General features: G+C 37.1%; 2 protein-coding genes across 4 annotated transcripts in view; one reads left to right on the plus strand and one right to left on the minus strand.

The window, feature by feature from the left end:
• LOC130718685 (protein SABRE-like) overlaps positions 1 to 26,309 on the plus strand; it is a 32,207-nt gene that overhangs the window by 2,464 nt on the left and 3,434 nt on the right. For 2 of the 3 annotated variants that reach the window (XM_057569320.1, XM_057569312.1), the window contains 16 exons: positions 792 to 903; positions 1,274 to 1,534; positions 1,806 to 2,071; positions 2,462 to 2,684; positions 4,460 to 4,630; positions 4,741 to 4,818; positions 5,423 to 5,674; positions 7,202 to 9,271; positions 10,217 to 12,062; positions 12,288 to 12,382; positions 16,606 to 16,962; positions 17,119 to 17,237; positions 19,325 to 19,574; positions 20,322 to 20,546; positions 20,919 to 21,058; positions 25,607 to 25,679. In XM_057569320.1, the coding sequence (XP_057425303.1) occupies positions 792 to 903; positions 1,274 to 1,534; positions 1,806 to 2,071; positions 2,462 to 2,684; positions 4,460 to 4,630; positions 4,741 to 4,818; positions 5,423 to 5,674; positions 7,202 to 9,271; positions 10,217 to 12,062; positions 12,288 to 12,382; positions 16,606 to 16,962; positions 17,119 to 17,237; positions 19,325 to 19,574; positions 20,322 to 20,546; positions 20,919 to 21,058; positions 25,607 to 25,679 (6,538 nt within the window). Of the gene's footprint in view, positions 1 to 791; positions 904 to 1,273; positions 1,535 to 1,805; positions 2,072 to 2,461; positions 2,685 to 4,459; positions 4,631 to 4,740; positions 4,819 to 5,422; positions 5,675 to 7,201; positions 9,272 to 10,216; positions 12,063 to 12,287; positions 12,383 to 16,605; positions 16,963 to 17,118; positions 17,238 to 19,324; positions 19,575 to 20,321; positions 20,547 to 20,918; positions 21,059 to 22,943; positions 24,668 to 25,606; positions 25,680 to 26,309 lie in introns of those variants that run through there. The other variant, XM_057569328.1, reaches the window with a different exon arrangement.
• Positions 12,728 to 14,113, minus strand: LOC130718705 (uncharacterized). Its single transcript, XM_057569340.1, has one exon. It carries the CDS (start codon positions 14,072 to 14,074, stop codon positions 13,451 to 13,453), a length of 624 nt encoding a protein of 207 aa, XP_057425323.1. The 5' UTR covers positions 14,075 to 14,113; the 3' UTR covers positions 12,728 to 13,450.

Consider the following 26,309-nt stretch of genomic DNA (forward strand, 5'->3'; position numbering starts at 1 on the left):
ATGCTTTTTGTTGTCGATTGATAGCTGTAATAACGAAAGAGTGTTGGTATCCTTTGTAATTCTGTTGGTGCCAGCTGTACAAGCTGCTAAGATTAGTTGTTAGCAGTTACAAACTGTTACATTCTGTTATAGCCAGCAGCAATAGCTGTTACAGTTAGTTAGTCTAAATCTCTTCTATAAATACGTTATTCACACAATCAAATCAGTCAAGGAAGTCATTCAGAAATTTCCTCATCTCTCTCTCTCTCTCTCTCTATCCTTTCTACAATTTCTACATCCTCTTTGTTTTTCACACTAATAGTTTGAAGAAATTATATAAAAGTTATTTGAATAGAAGTGGCAAGTGGCAACAGAACCGACCATTCTTATATGGTCCAAAAGAAATAAAAAACTGACAAAATGATTGTTTTTGGGGTGGGGGTTTAAAGAATTCTGCCTTCAAGAGAGAGTACTCAACATGGGTGAAGTCACTTTAGATACGTTTGGGATGAAAATCTCAAAATTTTATTGTTAATGTTAGTAATATAATATAAAACCATTCATGTAACCCTTACCCAACAGCTTAAGCTTTTGGGATAATTGGTTATTTGACTGTTAACTTATATTCTAGTGATGATTTTTGCATAGTTCTCACCATATTTTGGTGCTTTTTGTCCAGGTGCAATTGATGATAACATTACATGCCTTTTGATTAAGATTGAGTCTTATGTTCTCATTACTTTATTTTACAATGTAGAAAATATGGATAATTATGTCCCTTGATTTGCTTTTTTTATACATCTTAATTACAGATTTGCTTCTGGGTTGCTGGCATGGATTTTGAGCTGGATTTTGGGAGCATCTGTTGGGTTCCGTGTTGGTGGATGGAAATGTTTAAGGGATGTGGTAGTGAAGTTTAAAAAGGTTTTTCTTCACTTTTTCCCCCCTTATTTCATTTTTAGAAATTTGAAGGGCATTGGGCAGAGATTTACACCCATCTACAGTTTGAGAGAGTAAAGTGCACTCAGTGCTGGGTTTTTATTTTGATAAATGATGTAAATATTGAATGACTAAATTATTGTTTAAGATTTTCCTTTAATAATATTTTCACACCGAGTTTTCCCCCGGCTCTTGAATCTGGGGATAACTTGCTTCAGCTTCTTTATACAAACACACTCTGGATCCTAGCTAAAATCCTGTATTTTCATTGCACTGAGTTGTTATGTCTGTCTCTGTTATCAGACTGGTGTCTTTAATGGCTCATGAAAATATAACTCATTTATATCATGTACAGGGTACTGTGGAATCTATATCTGTTGGTGAAATTAAACTTAGCTTACGCCAGTCCCTGGTCAAACTTGGTGTGGGTTTCATTTCTCGTGATCCGAAGCTGCAAGTGTTAATATGCGACTTAGAAGTTGTAATGAGGCCTTCAAATAAAAGCCCGGGGAAGAAGAAAATCAAGAAATCCCGTGCTTCAGGCAAGGGAAAGTGGATGATTGTAGGCAATATTGCAAGATATTTGTCAGTTGGTGTGACTGATCTGGTTCTGAAGGTGAACAGCTCCATAAAATTGTATTGTTCTGCTTGTATGGTCGTCAAATATGCTGACTTTATTTTCATACTGATGTGTGTGTGTGGCACTTAATATATTGATGAACAATTTTAGATCATCAAATGTAACAATTATATTAGTGAAGCAATTAAACTTTTAAGTGATCTGCTTATCAGTTTAAACTAAACTGTATTTTATTTTCTTTTGTTGTTTCCATATAGGTATTATTACTGTTTTTTTGTTCTCTGAGAATCATCCTTGAACATTACAGACACAAAATTTTACTGTTGAGATCAAGGAATTGAATGTGGATATATCTAAAGATGGTGGATCCAAGTCAAATGTGATAGTTAGACTACAAATATTGCCTATCCTTGTTCACATTGGTGAGCCACGGCTTAGTTGTGATCAGTTATCTGATTTAAGTGGTGGAGGAAGCATTTCATCTGGCCAGGCATCTATTGCTGCTATAGAAAGGTCTTCTGCCCCTTTTATCTGTGAAAATTTCTCCGTGTCATGTGAAATTGGTCATGATAGGTAAAATTTCTTCTCTATATACATTCTTTTTTAATATTAATCTTGAACTTGTTGAAATGCTGTCTAAAACGTAACCCTTATAGTTGGAAGGCAATGGGTGTTTTCCAGTTAGACACTTAAACTATAACGCGGATTCCGATATTATTATGGTGCAACCATCAATGGGACTTTGGTTCACAATACTGGTGGTACACCATGTGTTCCTAAGAATTCCAACTATAGAATCTGTCAAATGGAACTTTCTTCTTGATCTATGTGTCTCTGATAATCTATTACTTTTCAGTGTCTTGTTATTCACTAAAAAAGTTCTCTTTTTGTATTTTGTCGACTACTTGTTTCTGTGCTTGTGTGGCTACCATGTTAATTTTGTCTTTCTTCTTTTGGGCACAGGGAAGTGGGTATAATTATTAAGAATGTGGACGTTTCCAGTGGAGAGGTCACTCTGAATTTGAATGAGGAGTTGCTTTTGAAAAGAAAAAGTTCATCAGAGTCTTCTTCTAGCTCTGACAGTATTATAGGGTTGCGAGCTGATTCTATAAGCACAAAAAAACCATCAAAGCAGCAGCAAACACTTGCATCCTTCTCCAAGTATAGTTCTATGTTTCCTGAAAAGGTTGTCAATTAACACCAACTTCCTTTTTGTAATCATAGACATTTGTTTTCCAATTACGACGAGAGAAAGGGGAAATACAGCAAAACTTATAAGTAACATAGAAAGAACACCAACATAATTGAAGTATATTCTAACTTAAAAATATCAACTCTTGAAATTTTAAACTAGCTAATACAATTTCTTTCATTATCATTCATTCATAAATTGACGTCATTCATCTTGACGGGATATCAATAGAATGAATAGAGCAAAAAAATATATTTTGCCACCCTGACTTGAATCTTGATGTGTTAAGAGAGAGAGAGAGACATTAATTTCTAGGTCTAACAGCTTCTAATCAATCATAACTGAGCTGTTACATCAATAACTAACTAACTTCTATTAGATACGATCTTGAGTAGTCGAGTCGAGTGTAGACTAGTCTCTATACTCCAATATTCCCTCTCAATCTCATTCTGGGTGTAAAGAGTGCACAGTGATAATTTGGAGCCAAATTTGAATCCAATAGTGATAATCTGTGATCCTTGTCCACCAAAGAAGATGAGGAGTATCTTCAGTTAAAGGCAACCCAGTAAGCCTCTTCATCAATCACTTTTGCCCAACTGTAATTCTACTGTTTGTTTCTCTCATTTTGCGCTTGTTGGATTTTGGGGTTTGGATTCGGGTAATCCCTCTCTTTTCTCTCACTTATTATTACCAGTACCCCATACCATGTCATGATTGTTGATGGATCATAAGTACAAGTCACTAGCATTGATCAAGCTTGGAGTCTTCCTTGACTACCATTGAATTCTGTTCTTTTGGTTCTTGGTTGGTTGCCCAATTAACTTGATTTCGACTTGCAAACTGACTGCAGTGGAGTAGGTTGCGTATTGAGAGGATTGGTTTTTCGGGTGGCTGCGCCGGTGAGTGTGGCAGCAACAAAAGCGTTATGGAAGTCACGGCATAGTCAAGCTCTAGATTCCCTGATAGAAGTGGTGCAAATTGAGTTGAGACCTATCAAATAAATTCACTATTCTGAATGTTCACATGTATTATTGATTGTGATGCTTGCTGTGCATGCTGTGCACAGATCTAAGTTCTAACCACCTGAACTAACTGTCTTACGGCCTAACTAAATCTGTCGGTTGTACTAAGAGAATACAGCAGCTATACAATGGCTTATACTAACAGAACACAATAAGCCTAGCTTCAGTATGCTCTATCACCGTCCAAATGAAAGTTTATCCCGGCTTGAATCTGCCAATGGGTCATCCAGTCCATTGAGTCTCTGGGTTCCATCAATTGGGTAAAGATGTGATTTGTGCATCTGAACCCCAACTTTATGATGATTATTTGGTGCTTTGGTTATGGGTTTCCTTGTTGTGGATAGCTCTAGTTTTTAAAACAACTTCCATATTTTTTTCCCAGAAGTATGAAGGATAGAGAAACTGCATAAGTTATGATCTTGTTGCTCCGAAGTCTTGATTCTGTTACTGTTTATAGTTTTCTTGACACTAGTATTTGGCTTTTGGAAAAATATTTCTTTCATTTGTAAGTCTCCCTGAGTATGCGTTTGTGTTCTTAGTGACTTTTGGTTTCCTTTGAGTGTATTTAATTTCAAAATCTGAGGCCCTATTGAAATCAAAAGGGTATATCTGTTTCTTTGTGCTTAATCTGATAATCAGTTTTGCTTATACTTGTTGGTTTTCTTAATCAAAAGTAGCTTTCAAAATGGCTTGAAAGTTTGTTTTAACTGTTTTGATGTCAACTGTGGAAGTTATTATTATTGGTAGGTCAACTTCAATCTACCAAAGCTGGATGTGAGTTTCGTGCACCGTGAACATGGTCTTTCTTTTGAAAACAACATCATGGGTATCCAGTTGAAAAGCACCAAATCACGATCCACTGAGGATGTTGGGGAGAGTACACGCCTTGATTTTCAAGTGGAGTTTAGTGAAATTCATGTATGGAGTGTGGCTTTTGACTTTGGTGAAGCTCTTGTAATATGATTTCTACTTGTCAAGTTGTTTTGTTCCTTGCTGACAAGGTTTCTCTTGCCTTATTGATATTACAGCTTCTTAGAGAAGCTGGTTCTTCCATCCTGGAGATATTGAAGGTGGACTTGATTTCTTTTGTGTATATCCCAGTACAGGTGTGTTTCTTAAAATCCGCATTAAGTAGGCTTTGCATCACTGTAAAATTGGTATTGCTTTGTGTTTACTCCACCTGGTTAAATGCACTCAAAATTAAGAGTGGAAATACTAATATTGCAATCCATAAACATAGAGGTATCCTTTATGCAGAGAAATTTATGGCAAAGCTAACTTAAATTTGAAGTCTCGACCTATAGTTACCACCTGAGTTGATGACTACACAATGGCTGGTTTTATGCTTGAAGTTATCATTAAAGTTCACATCATATTGTAGAAGCATTTCTTCTGAAATTTATTTATATATGGCACATTCCAATGCTTTGATAATAAGCAGCAGAAAATATCGCACCTGTGGTTTTTTTATGTAATAGAGTGTTCTCCAATTATAATGAAGTATATATGTGTAGTTGGACTTTTAGGAATTTTGCCTATTTACTTTTCAGAAAACTGCTGCTTCTTTTTCATTAAGGAATGCAACTCTAAATGAATTATTTTAATTTTAATTGTAACATTTTTTTTATTTGCATATGGGATTTGAATATTCCTTTTTGTATTTGCTGTGGCAATTTAATGTTGTTATTGGGGATGCTTCTTCTGCATCAGCCAATTTCACCTGTTAGAGCTGAAACTGAAATCAAGCTAGGAGGCACTCAATGCAACATCATAATGAGCAGGATAAAGCCTTGGTTACTCCTCCATTTTTCTAAGAAGAAAAAAATGGTACTTCGAGAAGAAGCTTCTGTTGTTGTAAAGCCACAATCATCTGATAGTAAGACTATCATGTGGACATGCAATGTCTCAGCTCCAGAAATGACAATAGTGCTTTTCGATATGGTTGGTTCTCCGGTGTATCATGTAAGTATTGTGCTTATATTTACTCCTTTGTTATTGTAATTAACGAATTATCAAAAAGTGTTAAAAAGTTGAAGCATTTCTTAGTAAAATGTTTCCATCAGATGCTAAAGTTCTCGCACTCTGGAATGCAGCTAGTTTCATTTCTATTGTGATTTTGGGTTTGGGATGTTCTGACATCTTAAATCTCTATATTTCATGATCAGTTAGATTCCTTGTCTACTGTGAAACCTGAAGTAATGGGGTGTCCAAATAGAGTTGAAAATGTGTCTGTCTTATTCAATATCCAGACAGGGAGGGCATGATATGTCTCTCATATTTTGAATGATACTTCTGTTTACTTGAAGACCAGATTCAAATAGTTTGACTGCTAGGTCTATAAAGAGGGCAAATAATACCCTGATTTGAAAGTTCTTCTTAGTGAACTTAAGAATGATAAGGTATAAACGGGTGAGGGGAGCTTATAAGTTCAAATCTTAGCGAGCCCATTAAAAAATGAGAACTGTTGACATCTAGTCTAAATTGATCATTTATTTGAATTCCAAATATTTTTTTCTGATGTTCTCTGAGACATGATGGAAAGTCTGAATATGTAAAGTATTACTAGTACGAACTGGGTTTCAAATATGAGTTTTGAGTCTCTTATCTCTTATTTAATATTTTAAAACTAGATTCGTAACATCAAGAAATCATTAGCTTGAATGATCAAATCATTTCAGTATTCTGGTTTTTGGTGTGAAAATTACAACCGTCATAACAACTTCTTGTGCAGCTTATTGAAAAATATGATTTTCCCCAAATCAAAATTAAACTAAATTTGAGATATTTTGATCTTCAAGCTGATGCAATATGATATTTTTTTGGGTAGATCAATATGCTATTGCATCCTTTGTCACTCATCCTCTTGCCTCTCATTCCCCCTATTTTATCTCTAATAAAATATCTTCTATAAAATAAAATAATATAAAAAAAGAAAAGAAAAGAAATTTATTCTGACACTATTTTGCTTTGAGTAACAGTACTGCTAGGTTTCTTTTCTTACTATCTAAATCACCTTTTGAAGAAGCAAGTGGTTGGGATGGAGGCTTTGCAAGGGCCTAATAGAGTAATAGTGAAAATATCATGTTGGTGGATAATAATATTTCCTTCAGCTCGTTAAATTTGTCTGTTTATCAAGCATGCCTTAGAGATGCATGCACAGCCACTATAGACTTTCAGAAGAGAAAAAAATTGTAACAGCTACTTGGGTGTACTTTTGAGCTATGAGGGATCACTTTCAATTATTTGTTTTTAGTTTTTTGTTGAATGAAGAGTGCTTAAGCGATGATTTCTACAGAGGAAAGCTATTGATGGTTTGTTTTGTATGTTTGAAATTGAAATTCCTTCTACTAATTTATATACCTCCAATGTTGATAACTCAGTTCTATTGGTTCGGATGTAGTTATCATTGCTTAGCTTTTTTTACTTCTATATCTTCATTTAAATTAGTTGCATAAGAAATGACATCTGTTTAATGCTTTCCAAATCTAGGGTTGCTCACAATCATCACATTTGTTTGCAAACAACGTTTCAAATATGGGGACTACAGTACACGTTGAACTTGGAGAGTTAAATCTTCATTTGGCTGATGAATATCAGGAATCCTTGAAAGAAAGTGTTTTTGGTGTAGAATCAAATTCTGCCTCCATTATGCACATTGCTAAGGCAAGTTTGGATTGGGGGAAAAAGGACATGGAGTCATTTGAAGAAGATGGTCTTAGGTGTAGATTAGGTTTATTAGTTGATGTGACAGGCATGGGAGTTTATCTAAATTTTAAGCGTATAGCATCACTCATATCAACAGCTATATCATTTCAAGCTCTATTGAAAGGCCTATCTGCTTCGAAGAAAAAATTGACTCCGAGTCGTGGCCATTTATCAAAACCTTCGGGGAAGGGAACTCAGTTGTTGAAATTTAATCTTGAAAGGTGTTCAGTACATGTATGGGGTGAAACAGGCTTGGAAAATACAATTGTTCCAGATCCCAAGCGGGTTAATTATGGTTCACAGGGTGGTAGAGTTATAATAAATGTGTCTGCAGATGGCACCCCGCGTAACGCAAACATAATGTCTACTATTTCGGATGAACTCCCGAAGATCAAGTACTCTGTCTCTTTTGAAATCGTTCAATTTAGTGTGTGTGTGAACAAAGAGAAACAATCCACCCAGATGGAACTTGAAAGAGCCAGATCTGTCTATCAGGAATATATGGAGGAAAATAGGCCAGTAACAAAGGTGACATTGTTTGATATGCTAAATGCTAAACTTGTAAAGCGTTCAGGTGGCCTTAAAGAAATTGCTGTCTGCTCTCTTTTCAGTGCCACTGACATTACTCTAAGGTGGGAACCTGATGTGCATTTATCACTTATTGAACTTGTTCTCCAGCTGAAATTACTGATACACAAAAGCAAGCTTCAGGAGCACGGTAATGAACACATGGGAGACGTGTCTCATGCACAAGATGCTAATTGGAAACAGGAAACTACCATTGAATCTGGGCATCTGGAAAAGCAGAAAAAGAAAGAATCTATTTTTGCCGTTGATGTAGAAATGTTGAGTATTTCCGCTGGGCTAGGAGATGGGGTTGATGCTATGGTTCAAGTACAGTCAATTTTCTCCGAGAATGCTCGTATAGGAGTGCTCCTAGAAGGACTTATGCTTAGTTTTAATGGGGCCCGAGTTTTCAAGAGTAGTCGGATGCAAATTTCACGAATTCCTAGTGTCTCTGCTAGTACATCTGATGCGAAAGGACACGTAATTACAACATGGGATTTGGTAATCCAAGGTCTTGATATTCACATTTGCATGCCATACCGTTTGCAATTGCGTGCTATTGATGATGTCATTGAGGATATGATACGAGGTTTGAAGCTCATAATTGCTGCTAAGACAAATTTGATTTTTCCTGTGAAAAAAGAGAGCTCTAAAGTTAAGAAACCTAGTTCTGTACAATTTGGATGCATAAAATTTTGCATACGCAAGTTAACTGCTGATATTGAAGAGGAACCAATGCAGGGATGGCTTGATGAGCACTATCAATTGCTGAAGAAAGAGGCTGGTGAGTTAGCTATCCGGTTGAACTTTCTAGATGAATTAATATCGAAGGCCAAACACAGTCCAAAATCTGCTGACACCATTGAGATTGATGTAAAAGATTCTTCTACTATTGAGTCCACGAGAGAGGAAATTTATAAAAGATCATTCCGATCATATTACCAGGCATGCCAGAATCTAGTGTTATCTGAAGGGTCAGGTGCTTGTGGAGAAGATTTCCAAACTGGCTTCAAACCTAGTACTTCAAGGAGATCACTTCTTTCAATATCCGCACAAGATTTAGATGTTAGCTTGAAAAAAATTGATGGTGGGGATGCCGGGATGATTGATGTTCTGAAGAAGCTTGATCCTGTCTGTTTTGAGAAAGATATACCATTTTCTCGACTGTATGGGGCAAATATTCTCTTAAGTACAGGCTCTCTTGTGGTCCAGCTTCGGAATTACACATTTCCTCTTTTCTCTGGAAGTTCTGGTAAATGTGAAGGTCGTCTTGTTTTGGCTCAGCAGGTAAGATTATGAAAAACTCAATGCCTTCCATCCTTCTATATACACCTTCTATTTTGTTCATATTGATGACATATTATAGTCATCCTCTAGTTACTAAGGTCCTTTGAGATAGCTGTTACCTTAGAAGTTAGAACAAAAGAAGCTAAGAAGACCCCTTTATCTCATAAAAGTTCCAATGTTAAAAGAAATATCCTTGAGAAATTTCACATTTCTCTTGAACCTTTAAATTGGCATACGAGAAAGAATTGATTTACTCTGGACAAATCCAGAAGTTTCTTATTATCATGGGCCAGTTTTTTTATGATAATTTTGTGATAAGATAAAAGCATTAGATAAAGTACAGGAGAAGTTGATAAGATATCCTCCTTATGAAACCACTAACATAGTTTTTGGCTAGATAGGAATGGAGGGTTTTAAAGTTTTATTGTTTGGTTTCATACTTTTGGAGGGAGGGGAATTGAGGGAGCCAAAATCTCCCCTCTCAATTTTCGCTCCCCTTCAATATTGGGGGATTTGGTGTGGAGAGAAGGTGAATTTTTAAAATATTTGAATTACTTTGTCATTGACTAAAATATCCTCACAATAAAACAAGCAATAAGCTCATATAAGGGATAAATAATTAAGTTTTAAAATCTCCCCTCCTCTCCTTTGAGCTGTGTAAAACTCATTAAGTGAACCAACCTTATGAATCTCTATATATCTAATCCCTTTCCCCAAAAAATAAAGTCCTATAAAAAGCCACTAGCCAAGCACCACAAAGTTTGAGATGACCACTTTAGCCTATAGGTCGAAAAACAAGAGAAATTATCACTGAATTCTTGCAATTTGGATATAGTTCAGTTGTTTTGGGTGTGTGTGTTTTGGGGGTGGGGGGATGGTTAGCTACATATTATTCAGCATGATAGATTTCCGTTTGATTGTCTTTTATCTATTTATTTCAACCAGGCAACTAGCTTTCAACCTCAAATATATCAAGATGTCTATGTTGGGAGATGGAGGAAGGTTCGCATGCTTCGATCAGCTACTGGTACTACTCCACCAATGAAAACATACTCAGATTTGCCTTTACATTTCCAGAAAGGTGAAGTGTCATTTGGGGTGGGTTATGAACCAGCTTTTGCAGACGTTAGTTATGCTTTCACCGTAGCACTTCGGAGGGCTAATCTAAGTGTTAGGCATCCTGGTCCACTTATTCTTCCACCAAAAAAGGAGCGGAGTTTGCCGTGGTGGGATGACATGAGAAATTACATACATGGAAAAATTTCCTTGCTCTTTTCTGAATCAAGATGGAATATTTTGGCAAGTACAGATCCTTACGAAAAAGTTGACAAACTTCAAATTGTGACCAGCTTTATGGAAATTCACCAGTCCGACGGTCGTGTTTTTGTTTCTGCTGAAGATTTTAAGATTTTATTGAGTAGTTTGGAGACTTTGGCAAACAGACGAGGTTTCAGAATTCCAACAGGTGTCTCTGGTGCTTTTCTGGAAGCCCCGGTCTTTACTCTTGAGGTTACGATGGACTGGGATTGTGAATCTGGAAATCCCATGGATCATTATTTATTTGCACTTCCAGTTGAGGGAAAACCTCGTGACAGAGTATTTGATCCCTTCAGATCCACTTCTCTCTCCCTTCGATGGAACTTCTCTCTTAGACCCTTTCCTCCTTCATCAGAAAAGCATCCCACATCTTCCATTACTAGTGATAATATTGAAGAAAGTGCCAGTGTATTTGAGCCCCCTCATGTATCTCAGAATGTTTCATCAGTGTCCCCGACCTTTAACTTTGGAGCTCATGATCTAGCATGGATCTTAAGATTCTGGAGCTTGAACTACAATCCTCCACATAAACTGCGCAGCTTCTCTCGTTGGCCTCGTTTTGGAGTTCCAAGAGTTGCCAGGTCAGGCAATCTTTCACTTGATAAGGTGATGACTGAATTTATGCTCCGTTTAGATTCCACACCGGCCTGCATAAAAAACATGCCTTTACATGATGATGATCCAGCCAAAGGACTGACTTTCGTAATGACTAAACTGAAGTATGAACTGTGTTATAGTAGGGGGAAGCAAAAGTATACTTTTGAAAGCAAGCGTGACATTCTTGATCTTGTTTACCAAGGTCTTGACCTTCATATGCTCAAGGCTTTCCTAAATAAAGAAGCATCTCCTAGTGTTGCCAAAGTAGTTAACATGGTACTGAAAAGCTCACAATCTGTTTCTCTGGACAAAATCCCCAGTGAAAAAGTTTACATAACAGACAAAAATCGTGATGATGGGTTTCTGTTGTCCTCTGACTACTTCACTATCAGAAGACAATCCCCAAAGGCTGATCCGGCAAGGTTACTAGCATGGCAAGAAGCAGGAAGAAGAAATGCTGAGTTGACATATGTACGCTCTGAGTTTGAAAATGGGAGTGAAACTGATGAACATATGCGGTCTGACCCAAGCGATGATGATGGTTACAATGTGGTAATAGCTGACAATTGTCAGCGCGTATTTGTCTATGGTCTTAAGCTTTTGTGGACTATTGAAAACAGAGATGCTGTTTGGGCCTGGGTTGGTGGTTTATCCAAAGCCTTTGAACCTCCCAAGCCCTCTCCATCACGACAGTATGCGCAGAGGAAATTACATGAGGAAAACAAAAGGCATGACGGAGATGATTTTCGACAAGATGATGTTTCCAAGTGCCCTCCCACTGGTAAAATTACCAATTCTCCCTCTTTTCAGGACGCAAGTACTTCTGGATTACTTTCTTCTCCACCTAATTCAGTTAAGGTGGACAACTTGTCGTCTGGTATGTCTCATTTGCTCCAAGAATTTTTTTAAATTTCTCTGAATTTGGGTATGCAAATTAGATCATAGATTAGTAATACACACACCATAGATAGATAGTTAAGCATGCCATCTATTACAACAAATAGTATCTCCGCTTTCAGATCGAAGTATTTTTTAAAGCATAAGCATTTTTATTGAGACTTTTGTTCACACCTTGTTATTTCCCTTTTTGGTGTACTGGCAGCTAAAAGCGAGAACACAAATGATTCAGATGGGACCCGACACTTCATGGTGAATGTTATTGAGCCACAGTTTAATCTTCACTCCGAGGATGCAAATGTAAGTGTACAGAATGTGTGCATTTTAAATTAGCAGAGAGCTTTTGGTTTTCTGTTTCACTTGCTCTTGTTTTTTGGGTCAGATCCCTTCTTATAGGTCATTTTCATTTTAATTTCCAAATGTCTTTAGTCAATTTGCTTAGAACCTTGATCTCTTGTAAAGTAATAATATGGCTTGTTCCTTGAGGTCACAAAATGGGTTGAGTTGAGTCTTACAATTTGACCCACATTTGACCCTTCCTCCAGTGGGCTACCTGAATGGGCTGGTCCAAATTAAGTATTAACGCCCAAAAATTTCCTTTCAATTTCTCAGACTGGATGGTGAAGGTAGAGGAGATTTGTAAGATTCTACTTTAATTTGCACGTTTTTGTTCCATTCTAAGCACTTTCCGGTGGTTTCTTGTGTATTCTCTAATGAGGTTTAATAGAACTGTGATAATTCAGAGAGAGAGAAAGAGAGAGAGAGGAGAGAGAGAGAACAGATCTAACTGAATTGTATATTCTGTTATTGGTAGTTACAATAGCAATAGCTTGTGCTATTTATAGTATGCAAGTCATAGCTTGCTGAGCAAGCTAATGCTTGCAGTTACAGAATCATAACAACCTCTAACTGCCTAACATAACAACCTAACAGAGTACATACTCTATTAAGGTTAATGATGCAGCGGAAGTCGTACTAGGATTGCAAGCGCAAATCCTAAGGAAAAGGTTTCTGGAATCCACCAGAAAGGAAATTAGCAAGCGCTAAAACCCTAGAAAATACACTGGAATCCACCAGAGAAGAAGAGAAAACTCTTAAATTTTATTATCAATCAAAACTCAAATAGGCTATGCCTTACAAGTGCTTAAATAAGAAAAGAAAATATCCTAATAGTAAAATAAATAATATCCTAAAAGATCCTAATTGAAAATAAAAGATCCTAATTGAAAATAAATAAGTTCCTAACAAAAAATAATTAAGATCCTAAAAGATCTTAATTACAAATAAGTAAAATTACTAAAATACTAAAATTATCTTAAAAAGCTCCTACATCAGTCTCCTCTTCTTGTAAAGAACTCGACCTCGAGTTCACATCACGATAAAGGACTTCAGTTGCCTCAAAATACCAGGATCAAAAGGCTTCCAAATTAAACCAAGGAGAGTGAGTGTTGAATATCTAATAAAAGCACATGGAAAAGAGTGTGGAGACTCCTGTTTTGAAACACTAGCATCCATCTTGTTGATGCCAGGATCAAATTGTTTTCGCCAAACACCATGAAATTGATGGAGTGTGATTTCTGGATGAACTAGCCGTGATTGAAACAACTTCCAGTGGCATGGAATAAATTGTCTGAATTGCGAGTTAGACAAGTTGGATTGCAGTTCCTTTTTCTCAGGCATATTACCAAACAAATGGGGTGCAAACTTGGGAACAAGGACATATCGAACCTGAGGCACAACCATAAGTGTTAGATTGTAAGGTGTGAACACTGCTTCGATGCCCAAATTGACAGAGGTGTCTGGCTCAGATATAACATGGGGTACAACCTCTAAGATGTCATCAGATCTAGATAAAAGAGAACAGTGTGTTGGTGTTGGTGCGCTCTCGCTGCACAAATCATCCATCAACGTTTTTGCCTCATCTTCCAGGCCAACAACAGAGGATGGCGCAAATGAAATTTGAGAATCAGATTCCGAAGAAGTTGCGTACATAGGTCTTGTAGAGGGACATGAATTTGAAGTAGGTTTTGGTAGGGGTAATGGTAAGGAAATTGGATCTGCAGTCGGTGATATGTTGGGGTAAGGATTGATAAGGTTTGGAGTAGCAGGTTGGGGGTGTGGAGTTTCGGTGGTTTTAGAGGTTGAGTACTGAACTTGGTAATAAGGATGAGATACGGATGGTGAATGCAAAGATTGGGAAGGTAAAGATATAGCGGAACGATTTTTGTTGTTGTCGCGCGGAAACCTATGTGGTTTCCCTCTCCTGTCTCGTCCCCGGTTACCGTTGTTGGTATTGTTGATCTGCGCCGTTAAAGCCACCGTGAACGTCGCCATATGTTGTATCATCTGTTGTGTCATATGTTGCGTAATAGCAGTTAGGGCCGCGGTAAGAGCCACGGTAACATCCTTCAGGTCTGCTTTGGTCATTGGTTGATCTTCCATGGTTGATCAAGCAAAGAAAAGAGACAGGAGAAAGCCTGCTCTGATACCACTTGATGCAGCGGAAGTCGTACTAGGATTGCAAGCGCAAATCCTAAAAGAAAAGGTTTCTGGAATCCACCAGAAAGTAAGGGTTAGCAAGCACTGAACCCTAAAAAGAAGATAACTCTGGAATCCACCAGTAAAGAGAGAAAAATCTCAAATTTGATTATCAATAATAAACTCAAATAGGCTATGCCTTACAAGTGCTTAAATAAGAAAAGAAAATATCCTAATAGTAAAATAAATAATATCCTAAAAGATCCTAATTGAAAATAAAAGATCCTAATTGAAAATAAATAAGTTCCTAACAAAAAATAATTAAGATCCTAAAAGATCTTAATTACAAATAAGTAAAATTACTAAAATACTAAAATTATCTTAAAAAGCTCCTACATCAGTTAAGGACCCAAAAAATAAAACAGAGCATTCATGTCATCAGTGAACAATCATTTTGAAAAGAAAAAAAAAGGTTTGGGTCATATTGAGAAAAATTGGAAAACGAGGAACCTTGGCAAGTTGGGACTGGTATGATATGGCATGGGATACAATCACCTTGAGAGACTGGATGAAGAACTTTTATCAAATTTATTCATTTTCAACCTCTTGATTGCTTTGTAAGCACAAATATAATTTGGTGTTTGGAGACATAAAATGACATAGATACACGTATTTGTCAATTTTTTTAGAAGTTTTCTGTGACATGAATGCATCTGATTAAATAAGTAAAATAGTAGAATGCATACACACATGCACAAATACACACACACACACACACACACATATATATGTTGAAGCTGAATATCAATTTTTAATTAATGAATTTCTATTAAAAACAGAAAAATAACAGTACAAAAAGGATATACATGAGTAATCCTTAGAATACATGAAGAAAACGAAAGCTAAGACACAAACAAAAATCCTTTAAACTGATCAGTGAAGGAGAGCTGTTCCATTTCTTGCTTATCTAAAGTACTGATCCCCTCAATGAACGATGCATTGAACACCATAGAGAAGCCATGTATGTAATTATATCCAAGAGCATATTTGAAGGCAATGGTACACCCTTGAAGATGAAAATATTCCTTTCCTACCACAAACCTATGGCATGAACCAATTATCCCAAATCTTTTAAGCTATTGGATAAATGACACATGAATGGTTTTATAATATGTTTCTAACATGCCCCCTCACACAAAAGCCTATTGGGCTTTGCCGCTTTGGGGCGTGGAAAATGCGCAGACCCTTGTACCTTGTGTTGAAAGTCAACTTTTAATTGAGGGCAACAAGGATCGAACTCTAGACCTCTTGGTCATAGTGACTCTTATACCATGTCGTGAACTAATTATCCCTAAAGCTTATGGATACATGAATTATCTTATGGTATATTTCTAACAACATCTAATCCCGTAAATTGCATGTTGCCACGAGGTTTTGTTTCTATCTTATACCCAAACCCTTGAAATTACTGATCCAACAAACTAGAACAAACTCAATTTTCATAAAACGATACTAGGAAGCTTATCCTAAAATTGGCTCAGCTGTGCAGTGGAGGACTAAATGATGCAAGTCTGACTCAGAACTGTGAATAACACAAAAGGTATAGATTAAAGATATGGCCGAACTCCGAAGTAGAACTTACGGCTTGGGCTATCCTCATCTCATGAGCATGAGCTAGCTTTTGAGGTAGAGTTAGACTTAGACCTGACCCAAATTCAAGAAATCTCTTTTCTTTTTATCTGTTAATAATGTATCCGGTATACGGTATACCTTCAAAAAGAGGAAGTACTTTTTATACCTTTGCTTATCTTAAAAATATTAAAATGAATTTCTAGCGAACTCCTCTTCCTATTGATCTTGATCAGTTCCAGCTTGTTGAGAGTTCTCTTTACTTGCGAATTAGCAATAATATAGTGCAATAATGGTTGTCTGTGGTTGTTACTTTTTACCTCCTTGATCCTTGATACTTCATTTCTATATATGAATGTAGTTGTTCACTTACAAATACCAGACTTTTAAGATAACCTCACTTTTTTAACAAACAGGGTAGGTTTCTGCTTGCTGCTGTAAGCGGCCGTGTTTTAGCTCGATCGTTTCATTCAGTCCTTCAAGTTGGTTATGAGATGATTGAGCAAGCACTTGGTACTACAGACGTACATATAAGTGAATACCAACCTGAAATGACATGGAAAAGAATGGAGTTCTCTGTTATGTTGGAGCATGTACAAGCTCATGTTGCACCAACAGATGTTGATCCAGGAGCTGGACTACAGTGGCTTCCGAAAATTCTCAGAAGCTCGCCAAAAGTAATGCGTACAGGCGCTCTTCTCGAGAGAGTTTTTATGCCTTGTAATATGTACTTTAGGTACACAAGGCACAAAGGGGGCACGCCAGAATTGAAGGTGAGTTATTTTATACCTAAACATATAAATGTATCCTTTTCCCCTTAGTAAATGACATGTATTCCAAGACATGCATATCTTCAGAAAGTATGTTTCTCCAGTTTATGTCATTTGTCATGGCTGTTCAGTACTCTATTTCATTGTTTTTTTGTTCAGGTGAAGCCCTTGAAGGAGCTCATATTCAATTCTCATAATATAACGGCAACAATGACATCTCGCCAGTTTCAGGTCATGCTTGATGTGTTGACAAATCTTCTCTTTGCACGCCTTCCAAAGTAAGGACAACCCCACTCTCATTGCAATCATTTTAATTTTTAAATCAGTTTTATCTAATTATTTTCTGTGTCAAGCACCCGTGTATGTTTTGACTCCCTTATTATGGCAGTATTATTTATCTGCACTATTTTATATCTATAATTGAAGCAGTTCATTATATGTTTTTACTCAGAGGATGATAGAGACTTAGGAAAAAGGGCTGAACATGTATGGAAGGTGTATACTAGAAGGAACAAAAAGGCCAGTGAATTGTAAACGGTTAGGAGGAGGGAGTTAGACAGTTAGAAGGGTTGTTAAGGGGGAGAGATTACATACCAGATTTGTACGGGGAATAGGAATTTAGTTGGTTAATTCTTTGTACCTATTTACTGCCTAGGTATAAAAGGGGAAGCCCTTTGGAGGAGATTCTCTCCTTGAATTGTTTCAATAATACAGAGGCTAAACTTTCATCAGCCATTCTTTCTCTCATCTTTTACTTTTTCTCTGCATAATCTCTGTGAGTTATATCAGAGGACCATATCTGATGATCCTATGAGTTTCATGTTGCCTTCAAATCTCATGTACATACTACATAGATTATCACACTCTGGTTAGTTGCCCGGGAAATATGTAAAAGTGTTGGAATTGGCGATCTTTCAAGTGCTGGACACCCGTGATGCTGATGGGCTGACTTAGGGACCTGTAGCTGCAACCCACATAACCCATGACCAAACTGAATGGCTTTTTTTACCTAATATCTGCTGGTCGTTCTTTTCCACTCTCCCCTCTCAGTCCATCATCCCATAGTCTGTCAGTCTTTGTTCTTTGTTGTCTCCCAAAGTGGTCCAAATCCAAGCCCCTCTATTGAAGCTTTATGTTTGTGAGTGAGTGAGTGGCTCTGTCATTCTATAAACTAAACTTAATGTTTATGACGGTTCCCTCATTCTCTTCACCAGACTTCAAGTTTGTGATTCACCTACTATTTATCAATAAAAGAGATCATACGTTCTTTCTTCTTTTTTCTCAAAACTAATTACTTTTTGCTTAGTTTTCCTAACTTCTATCGTTTTGGTCTGACCTGCCCGATCTGAGATTGGGAGAGCGATAGAAACACACATGGAGGAATTGGAACAATCTGTAGAGATGCTGAAGAAGGTGACTTGGGATCAAGGAATCCAATTGTCTGAGATAAAATCAGTGCTCGGCGAAATTAAAAACATAAAATTTTTTCTGGGATAACTGGTGTAGAAACAGGGGGAGACAAGGGAACCAGCAATCCACAAAATTCTTGAAGGATTTAAGACGAACAATGAGCAGGATGGTAAAGAATCTGACATGGATGATGACAAAGCCCATTGTTGGAAAAAGAAGGTTCAATTACCCAGTTTTGATGGTAGTGGTCCATTGGAAGGATTGCTAAGCCTGAGAAGTTTCTGAGGTTCAACAAATTAAATCATCAGAGAAGGTACGACTCGCATTTGTCAGCATGGAGGGAATAGCATTGCACTGGTGACTGGTTTCGATTCTTGAAGAAGAAAGAACTTTATGATCTCTTCTATTGATGAATATTGTTCAAGGAGTGGAACTCCTTCAAAGGGTTTCCCCTTTACACCAAGCAATAGCTAGATACAAATTAATTTTCCCAAAGATACCTATTCTTTCTACAATTCAACTATTTAACAGCTTCCCCTAACCACCCTTCTAACGTCCCTCCTAACTACTGACTGTTCTGTTTGTTTCTTGTGTACACCCTCCATTTGTCCCTATCATGAAGTTACACATCAGCATAAATCTGTTTTTGTCAACCTCTACCTCCTTTATTCTAGGACTGGCTGGAAACAGTGGTTAGATGTTTATCCATGCTGGCATACTGCAGTAGTTATTTTTAAAGTCTGCTCCTATCTAGTTGTGTGCATATAAATTTATCAATCTGATGTGTTTTAATGTTTATTCTGTATTAAATTTAGATCATCTAGCTAGTGAACTTGGGTGATTATTTCTAAGATTTGATCACTGTTTGCCCTTCAAGAAACTTATACAAAATCCAAGGTGCTCTGTGATATATGATGGATTCTTCAAATTAATGAGCATGTTGTATTCACCTCAGGCCTCGAAAAAGTAGCCTGTCATTTCCTGCCGAAGATGATGAAGATGTTGAGGAGGAAGCAGATGAGGTGGTTCCTGATGGTGTTGAAGAAGTGGAACTTGCAAAAATCAACCTTGAGAAACAAGAGAGAGAACAGAAGTTGCTTCTTGATGATATTCGAGAATTGTCTCTTTGGTGTGATCCTTCTACAGATCTACATCCAGAAAAGGAAAGTGACTTGTGGATGATAAATGGCGGAAGATCTATGCTGGTAAGAAATCCATGTAGTTAACAAGCTTTTAATTACCTTGACTGGATAGTTTTGGTCAAAATATAGATGTCTGTTCTTAAATCTTCTGGCTCATCTATTAATAAAGAAAACACGCAAGTACTTTGCCTGGTGATATTTTTATGGTTGAGGTACACTATTGGCAGAAATTGATAAACTTACTACTAGCTGAGATTGAGAATAGTAAACATATGATGAAAAACCACCCTTTTGTATAAAAGAAGAAATTTAATATAAGAAAATTAGCATGTAGAAGGAGGATTTGTTAATCTTCTTACTTTTTACAGTATTTTACACACTAAATGTATAAATTCCATATTAGAGATATGAGGTTTATTGTGTTAGAATAACAGGAGTGTATGTGATCCTGCCCCTTGAGGCGGTTACTACAGCTGTATTGTAAAGCAGCTTCAGTTGAGTTAGTTAAGCTTCTCTATAAGCTACCTACCTTGAGCCTCTTATATAAAAATCCCATGAAAATAAAAATTTTATGGTTCTAATGATTGGACCTTGCTTCCATTTGGTTTGTGTTCTATGCTCTTTTTAAAAGAGTGGGTGAAAAATGCTGCATTATTCATGCAGAGGATTTCTAGCTTTCACGAGTATATTCTTCCTATGATTGTGTTTGTGATATAGTTTTCAGATGTCTAGTCTGTTTTTATATTTATGTGCATATATGACTAGATGACTAATAGACATGCCTAATTAACATTAACCCTTCACTGGCAGATCCAAGGACTTAAGAGAGAACTTCTAAGTGCACAAAAATCTAGGAAAGCTGCATCTGTATCACTACGGACGGCTCTTCAAAAAGCTGCACAGCTACGTCTAACAGAGAAGGAGAAAAACAAGAGTCCTTCCTATGCTATGCGTATATCATTGCAAATTAACAAAGTTGTTTGGAGCATGCTTGTTGATGGTAAATCTTTTGCTGAAGCCGAGATTAATGATATGGTAAGAATTATTTTGCAAACATGTTCTCTCTCACTTTTCTAATGTTACTGTTACCTTCCAAAACTTAGGAGTCCACTCAAGTTTCTTCTCACGAAATTTAAACTGCAATCTCACTCACTATCAAATCCTCTTAGTGTCAAGTCAGTTTAATTAGTATAAGCTGCTGTATTATTCCTGACTGCTATGGGGGACAAAGAAAAAAAATATATCATTCTTTTCTTGTTCATTGTTCTTTCTTGTCCTTGTTCCTATGCCTGAGAAGGGTTGTTCCTTGCAAGCACTTAATTTTGTAGCTTTAATAATTCAATTCTTTTTTTGTCTCAGTTTGCAAGAGTGTGCTCCTAATTCAGTTTCATTTTTTCAAACACTTAGATATATGACTTTGACCGGGATTACAAGGATGTTGGTGTTGCTCAATTTACTACAAAATATTTTGTTGTCAGAAACTGCCTGCCTAATGCCAAGTCTGATATGCTTTTGTCGGCATGGGATCCTCCATCCGAATGGGGAAAGTATGTAATTTTTCCTGGACTTTTTCTTAATTTATCAGTGCTTATGGATCAATGTTATTTGTTTCTTTGTTGTTATACTAGTTGTCTTAATCATAGGAGATAGGTTACATTCTGATTATGTTTGAAGTTCCAGTTCAACTCCACCCGTCCTCAGGTTATCAAATGTGTTATTCTGATTATGCTAGCAATATATATATATATATGTCAAAGGAATTGATTGACTAATCAATTGAATAACAGTTACTGACCAGATTAATTGCTGTATATAATTGTAGTTGACCAAGCCTGTAATTAGGATTAATTGTTGATTAGCTGTTACAGATCAGGGAAATTATTCCCATAATTAGGAGAGATATTATTTCCATATTTGTAATATGTTATCAGTATAAAGTTAGCTCTATGCTGTGTACTCAGCATCAAGACAGTATTTTCATTCCATATTTTCCTGAGTTTGACATGGTATCACAGCTGGTTTTCGATCATATCCTAGTCTAGCCAGAAAATTCCTAGTCTCTTGTCCTAGACCATGTTTTTTTTCTCAGCCTTGTCCTAGTTCAGACCACGTTCCTTCGTGGTTATCCTCGATACACCCTTTGTCTTCGTTTTTTTTCTCAACCTCATGGCTACAGAAAAATTTGATGTCTTATTTGTTCGCCTTAATGGCAAGAACTACTCAACCTGGGCATTTCAATTCGAAATATTTGTCACGGGTAAGGACCTTTGGGGTCATGTTGATCGCAGCGACCCAGCTCCTGATAAAGACAAACATAAGACTGAACATGCCAAGTGGGAGGTAAAAGATGCTCAAGTCAAGACATGGATCATCAGCTCTGTTGATCCCAGCATCGTTCTTAATCTTCGACCGTTCAAGACGGCTGCCGATATGTGGGACTTCCTAAAGAAAATCTATAGTCAGAATAACGCTGCTCGTAGGTTCCAACTGGAACATGACATCGCCATTTCTTAGCAGGAAAGTCTCTCGATCTCTGAATTTTACTCTCATTTCACGAATCTTTGGGCTGAATATACTGACATAGTCCATGAGAACTTGACTGCTGATGGTCTTAAATCGGTACAGTTAGTTCATGAAACTACTAAACGAGATCAATTTCTTATGAAATTGAGATCTGACTTTGAAGGCATCAGGTCTAATCTCATGAATCGGAACCCTGTACCCTCATTGGATTCATGTCTCAATGAGCTACTTCGTGAAGAACAACGCCTCCTCACTCAAACATCCATGGAACAACAAAAGTCCACCTCTGTTCCAGTGGCATATGCAGCACAAGGAAAGCCAAGAGGGCGAGACATGAGTGCTGTTCAATGTTTTTGTTGCAAAGGCTTTGGACATCTTGCTGCAAATTGTTCAAAAAAGTACTGCAATTACTGCAAAAAGAATGGACATATTATCAAAGAATGCCCAATAAGACCTCCAAAGCGACCGGTCACAGCATTTACTGCCTCGGTTGGTTCTTCTTTTCCTAGCAATTCTGCCAATTCAGCATTTGTCCAACAAAATGCTCCTGCCCCTGTTCAAACTCTGACTCCTGAAATAGTTCAACAAATGATCATTTCCGTATTTTCTGCTTTGGGAATCTCAGGTAAATCTTTCTCTACCTCTTCCCCTTGGTACTTTGACTCTGGGGCTTCCCACCATATGACAAACAATGCTCAATTCCTTACTGATGTCACCAAATATTCTGGAAATCTCATGATTCATACTGCTGATGGCAACCAATTACCTATTACAGCCACTGGTGATATTTCTTCAACTCTAACAGATGTTTTTGTGTCCCCTGGTCTCACTAGTAATCTTATTTCTGTTGGTCAGTTAGTTGACAATGACTGTCGGGTAGAATTCTCAAAATCTGGTTGTCTTGTGCAGGATCAACACACGGGGAAGATGATCGTGAAGGGGCCTAAAGTTGGACGTCTTTTTCCACTCCATTTCCCTTTGTCTCAATGTCTTTCATTGCCTTCTGTTTCTTGTAATTCTGCTAATGTTGATTACCAAACGTGGCATAAACGTCTTGGTCATCCAAACTCAGTTGTACTTCATGGCTTGCTAAAATCTGGTTTCCTTGAAAATAAAAAGATCCCATCTTTTAGTACTATTCAGTTTGATTGCAGTTCGTGTAAACTTGGCAAGAGTAAGATTCTACCTTTTCCAACTCATCATTCGAATGTAGAAAAACCTTTTGATATGATCCATAGTGATTTATGGGGGATGGCCCCTGTTACATCTCATGCTAATGACAAATATTTTGTCACTTTTATTGACGACTATAGTCGTTTCACATGGATCTATTTTTTGCGCTCAAAAGCTGAAGTATTTTCTACATTCAAATTCTTCCATGCTTATGTTCAAACCCAATTTTCATCAAAAATTAAGATTCTTCGCTCTGACAATGGAGGGGAGTACACATCTCATTTGTTTCAAGAGTTCTTGCAAAATAATGGTATTCTATCTCACCCTTCAACTCCCCAACAAAACGGGGTAGCAGAAAGAAAAAACCGCCATTTGCTCGATGTTGTCCGCACCCTCTTGCTGGAATATTTTTAAATCAGCACAAGTATATTCAAGACCTGATCCAATTAGCTAGCCTCACCAATGTGACCTCAGTTGACACCCCCATGGAAGTTAATGTGAAGTATAGACGGGATGAAGGTGACCTTCTAGAAGATCCCACTTTATATCGCAAGCTGGTAGGTAGTCTTATCTACCTCACCACCACCCGACCTGACATTTCTTTTGCTGTCCACACAGTCAGTAAGTTCATGCAATCACCTCGGCATTTGCACCTTTCAGCAGTACACCGCATCATTCGATACCTCATTGGTACCTCTAAACGTGGCTTATTCTTTCCTACTGGATCATCACTTCAGCTCCAAGCATACAGTGATGCTGATTGGGCCGGATGTCCAGACACAAGGAAATCTACTACTGGTTGGTGTATGTTTCTGGGTGATGCTCTAATCTCATGGAAATGTAAGAAACAAGATTCGGTCTCAAAGTCATCAACTGAAGCAGAGTATCGCGCCATGTCTGTTGCTTGCTCCGAGATAATTTGGTTGCGTGGTCTTCTTGCAGATCTTGGGTTCCTTCAAACACAACCAATTCCACTACATGCCGACAACACCAGTGCCATACAAATCGCAGCAAATCCAGTATACCATGAACGAACAAAGCACATAGAGGTTGATTGTCACTCTATACGAGAAGCCTATGACCGCCGAGTTATCACTCTACCTCATGTCTCAACTGCTGTTCAGATTGCTGATATTTTCACCAAATCCTTGACACGTCAGCGCCACAATGTCCTAGCTAGCAAATTGATGCTTGTAGACTTACCAGCATCAATTTGAGGGGGGATGTCAAAGGAATTGATTGACTAATCAATTGAATAACAGTTACTGACCAGATTAATTGCTGTATATAATTGTAGTTGACCAAGCCTGTAATTAGGATTAATTGTTGATTAGCTGTTACAGATCAGGGAAATTATTCCCATAATTAGGAGAGATATTATTTCCATATTTGTAATATGTTATCAGTATAAAGTTAGCTCTATGCTGTGTACTCAGCATCAAGACAGTATTTTCATTCCATATTTTCCTGAGTTTGACAATATATAGATATATATATATATATAAAGTTCAGCTTTTTTTCTTATTAGATAGAATTCACCTCAGCCCAACAAAATCATGTGGGGTTCGCTCCATTTTTTGGTTGGACCCAATTACTCAAATGAGTTTCACCAAGTTATAAAGATTGTATTGAAAAAAAGTGTTCTCACAGTTTTATGTGTGTACAAGGCAACCATCCCTATAAGTTACAAGTTCTCCTCTTGTTTTCATCTCGAAAGGGCAACCAGGAAGAACTATCCCAATGGCTTAAGCAATTGGGTGAAAATACATTAATGTTTTATATCTAACACGTCCTTTCACGTAAGAGCTATTTGGTGTTGAAGTGTGGATAATATTCAAGTTCATCAAACCTTGTGCTTAGATTTAAGTTTTATGCAGAAGAATTGAGGTAATAAGGATTGAACACCAAGAGTACTTGGTCATAGAGGCTTCAGTATCATGTCAATAACCAATTATCATGAAAGCTTTAGTTGTCATGTGAAAGTATATGGGTGGATTTATATCTAGCAAAGGGAAATCTTTCAACCAAACAAATGACCTATGCCTTTGAATAGGAAAATATGAATAATAGGTTTATGGCTATTTGTATTATTCAGCGTCTTATAGCATGAGAATCCCTGCTACTCACACAGAGCTTATGCAGTAACAATATGTTTTGCATGCAATTTAAACTCTTCAAAATTAGGATATTCTGCTGCTTGATGATTGCCATATCTATATCTCTGAAGTAGTTGATTTGGAGGATGGCTTTTTTTTGTTGTTTATATCTCTATTCTCTACTACTATTTAGAGAATTTTCTGTGCATTTTGTAATTGTGAGAAACTGCATGTTGAATCCTTCTGCAATTGCTAGTATAATATTTGCATGAATGATTCCTTTTTCAACAATTGTTTTTCCAGAAAAGTGATGCTTCGAGTAGATGCACAGCAGGGAGCTCCAAAGGATGGAAATTCTCCCCTTGAACTTTTCCAGGTAATTGTTTCCTTTTGGTTATTTTGTATCCATGAACTTGGGAAAGTTCAAAAGGTACAAAAATAGTCAAATAGTCCACTCATATCCTGATTTGTGATTTTTTTTTCTTGATTTTTTTGTCGGTTGTTGGTTAAAATTGGGACTATGTTTTACACTGTAAGAGTTATGTTCAAACTCCAAAAATAGTACAATATTGTAAAGTTTGAATCTGGATGGTTTTTATCACAACTGTAAGAGAGATAAAGACCATGCAGGATATGTAACTCTGGGTATTGGGATCTGAAAGCTTTAATGCAATACAAGTGTATAAGATGTAGGTCTCTGATGAGCTGGGCTTAACAGACAGCCCTGTAACTAACTCTTAACAAACTCAGCTAACTTAAATATTCTGACAGTCCCCCCATTAGAATGTTTCATGTATGTATGCAACGTGTAACTTGCTGTATTCATTAGCATAGGTCTGTTTACATTGTATTTCTTTCTCTTGTAACTAATTAATTGTTGTGCTGTGCCAGCTGTCTATAGCTGTTAGAGTCAGCTAGAGTTAGTTCTATCTGACTGTTAGTTACTTAGATAATTAGTATACCTTCTTATGTATGCTTTGGACACATAGCTCTTCTATATAAGAGC

The sequence above is a fragment of the Lotus japonicus genome, chromosome 1, assembly GCF_012489685.1.
Source record: "Lotus japonicus ecotype B-129 chromosome 1, LjGifu_v1.2".
Classification (NCBI taxonomy): Eukaryota; Viridiplantae; Streptophyta; class Magnoliopsida; order Fabales; family Fabaceae; genus Lotus; species Lotus japonicus.

Coding starts and splice junctions, on each gene's coding strand:
- LOC130718705 (XM_057569340.1), bottom strand. CDS start 14,074: ATGTACGCAACTTCTTCGGAATCTGATTCTCAAATTTCATTTGCGCCA.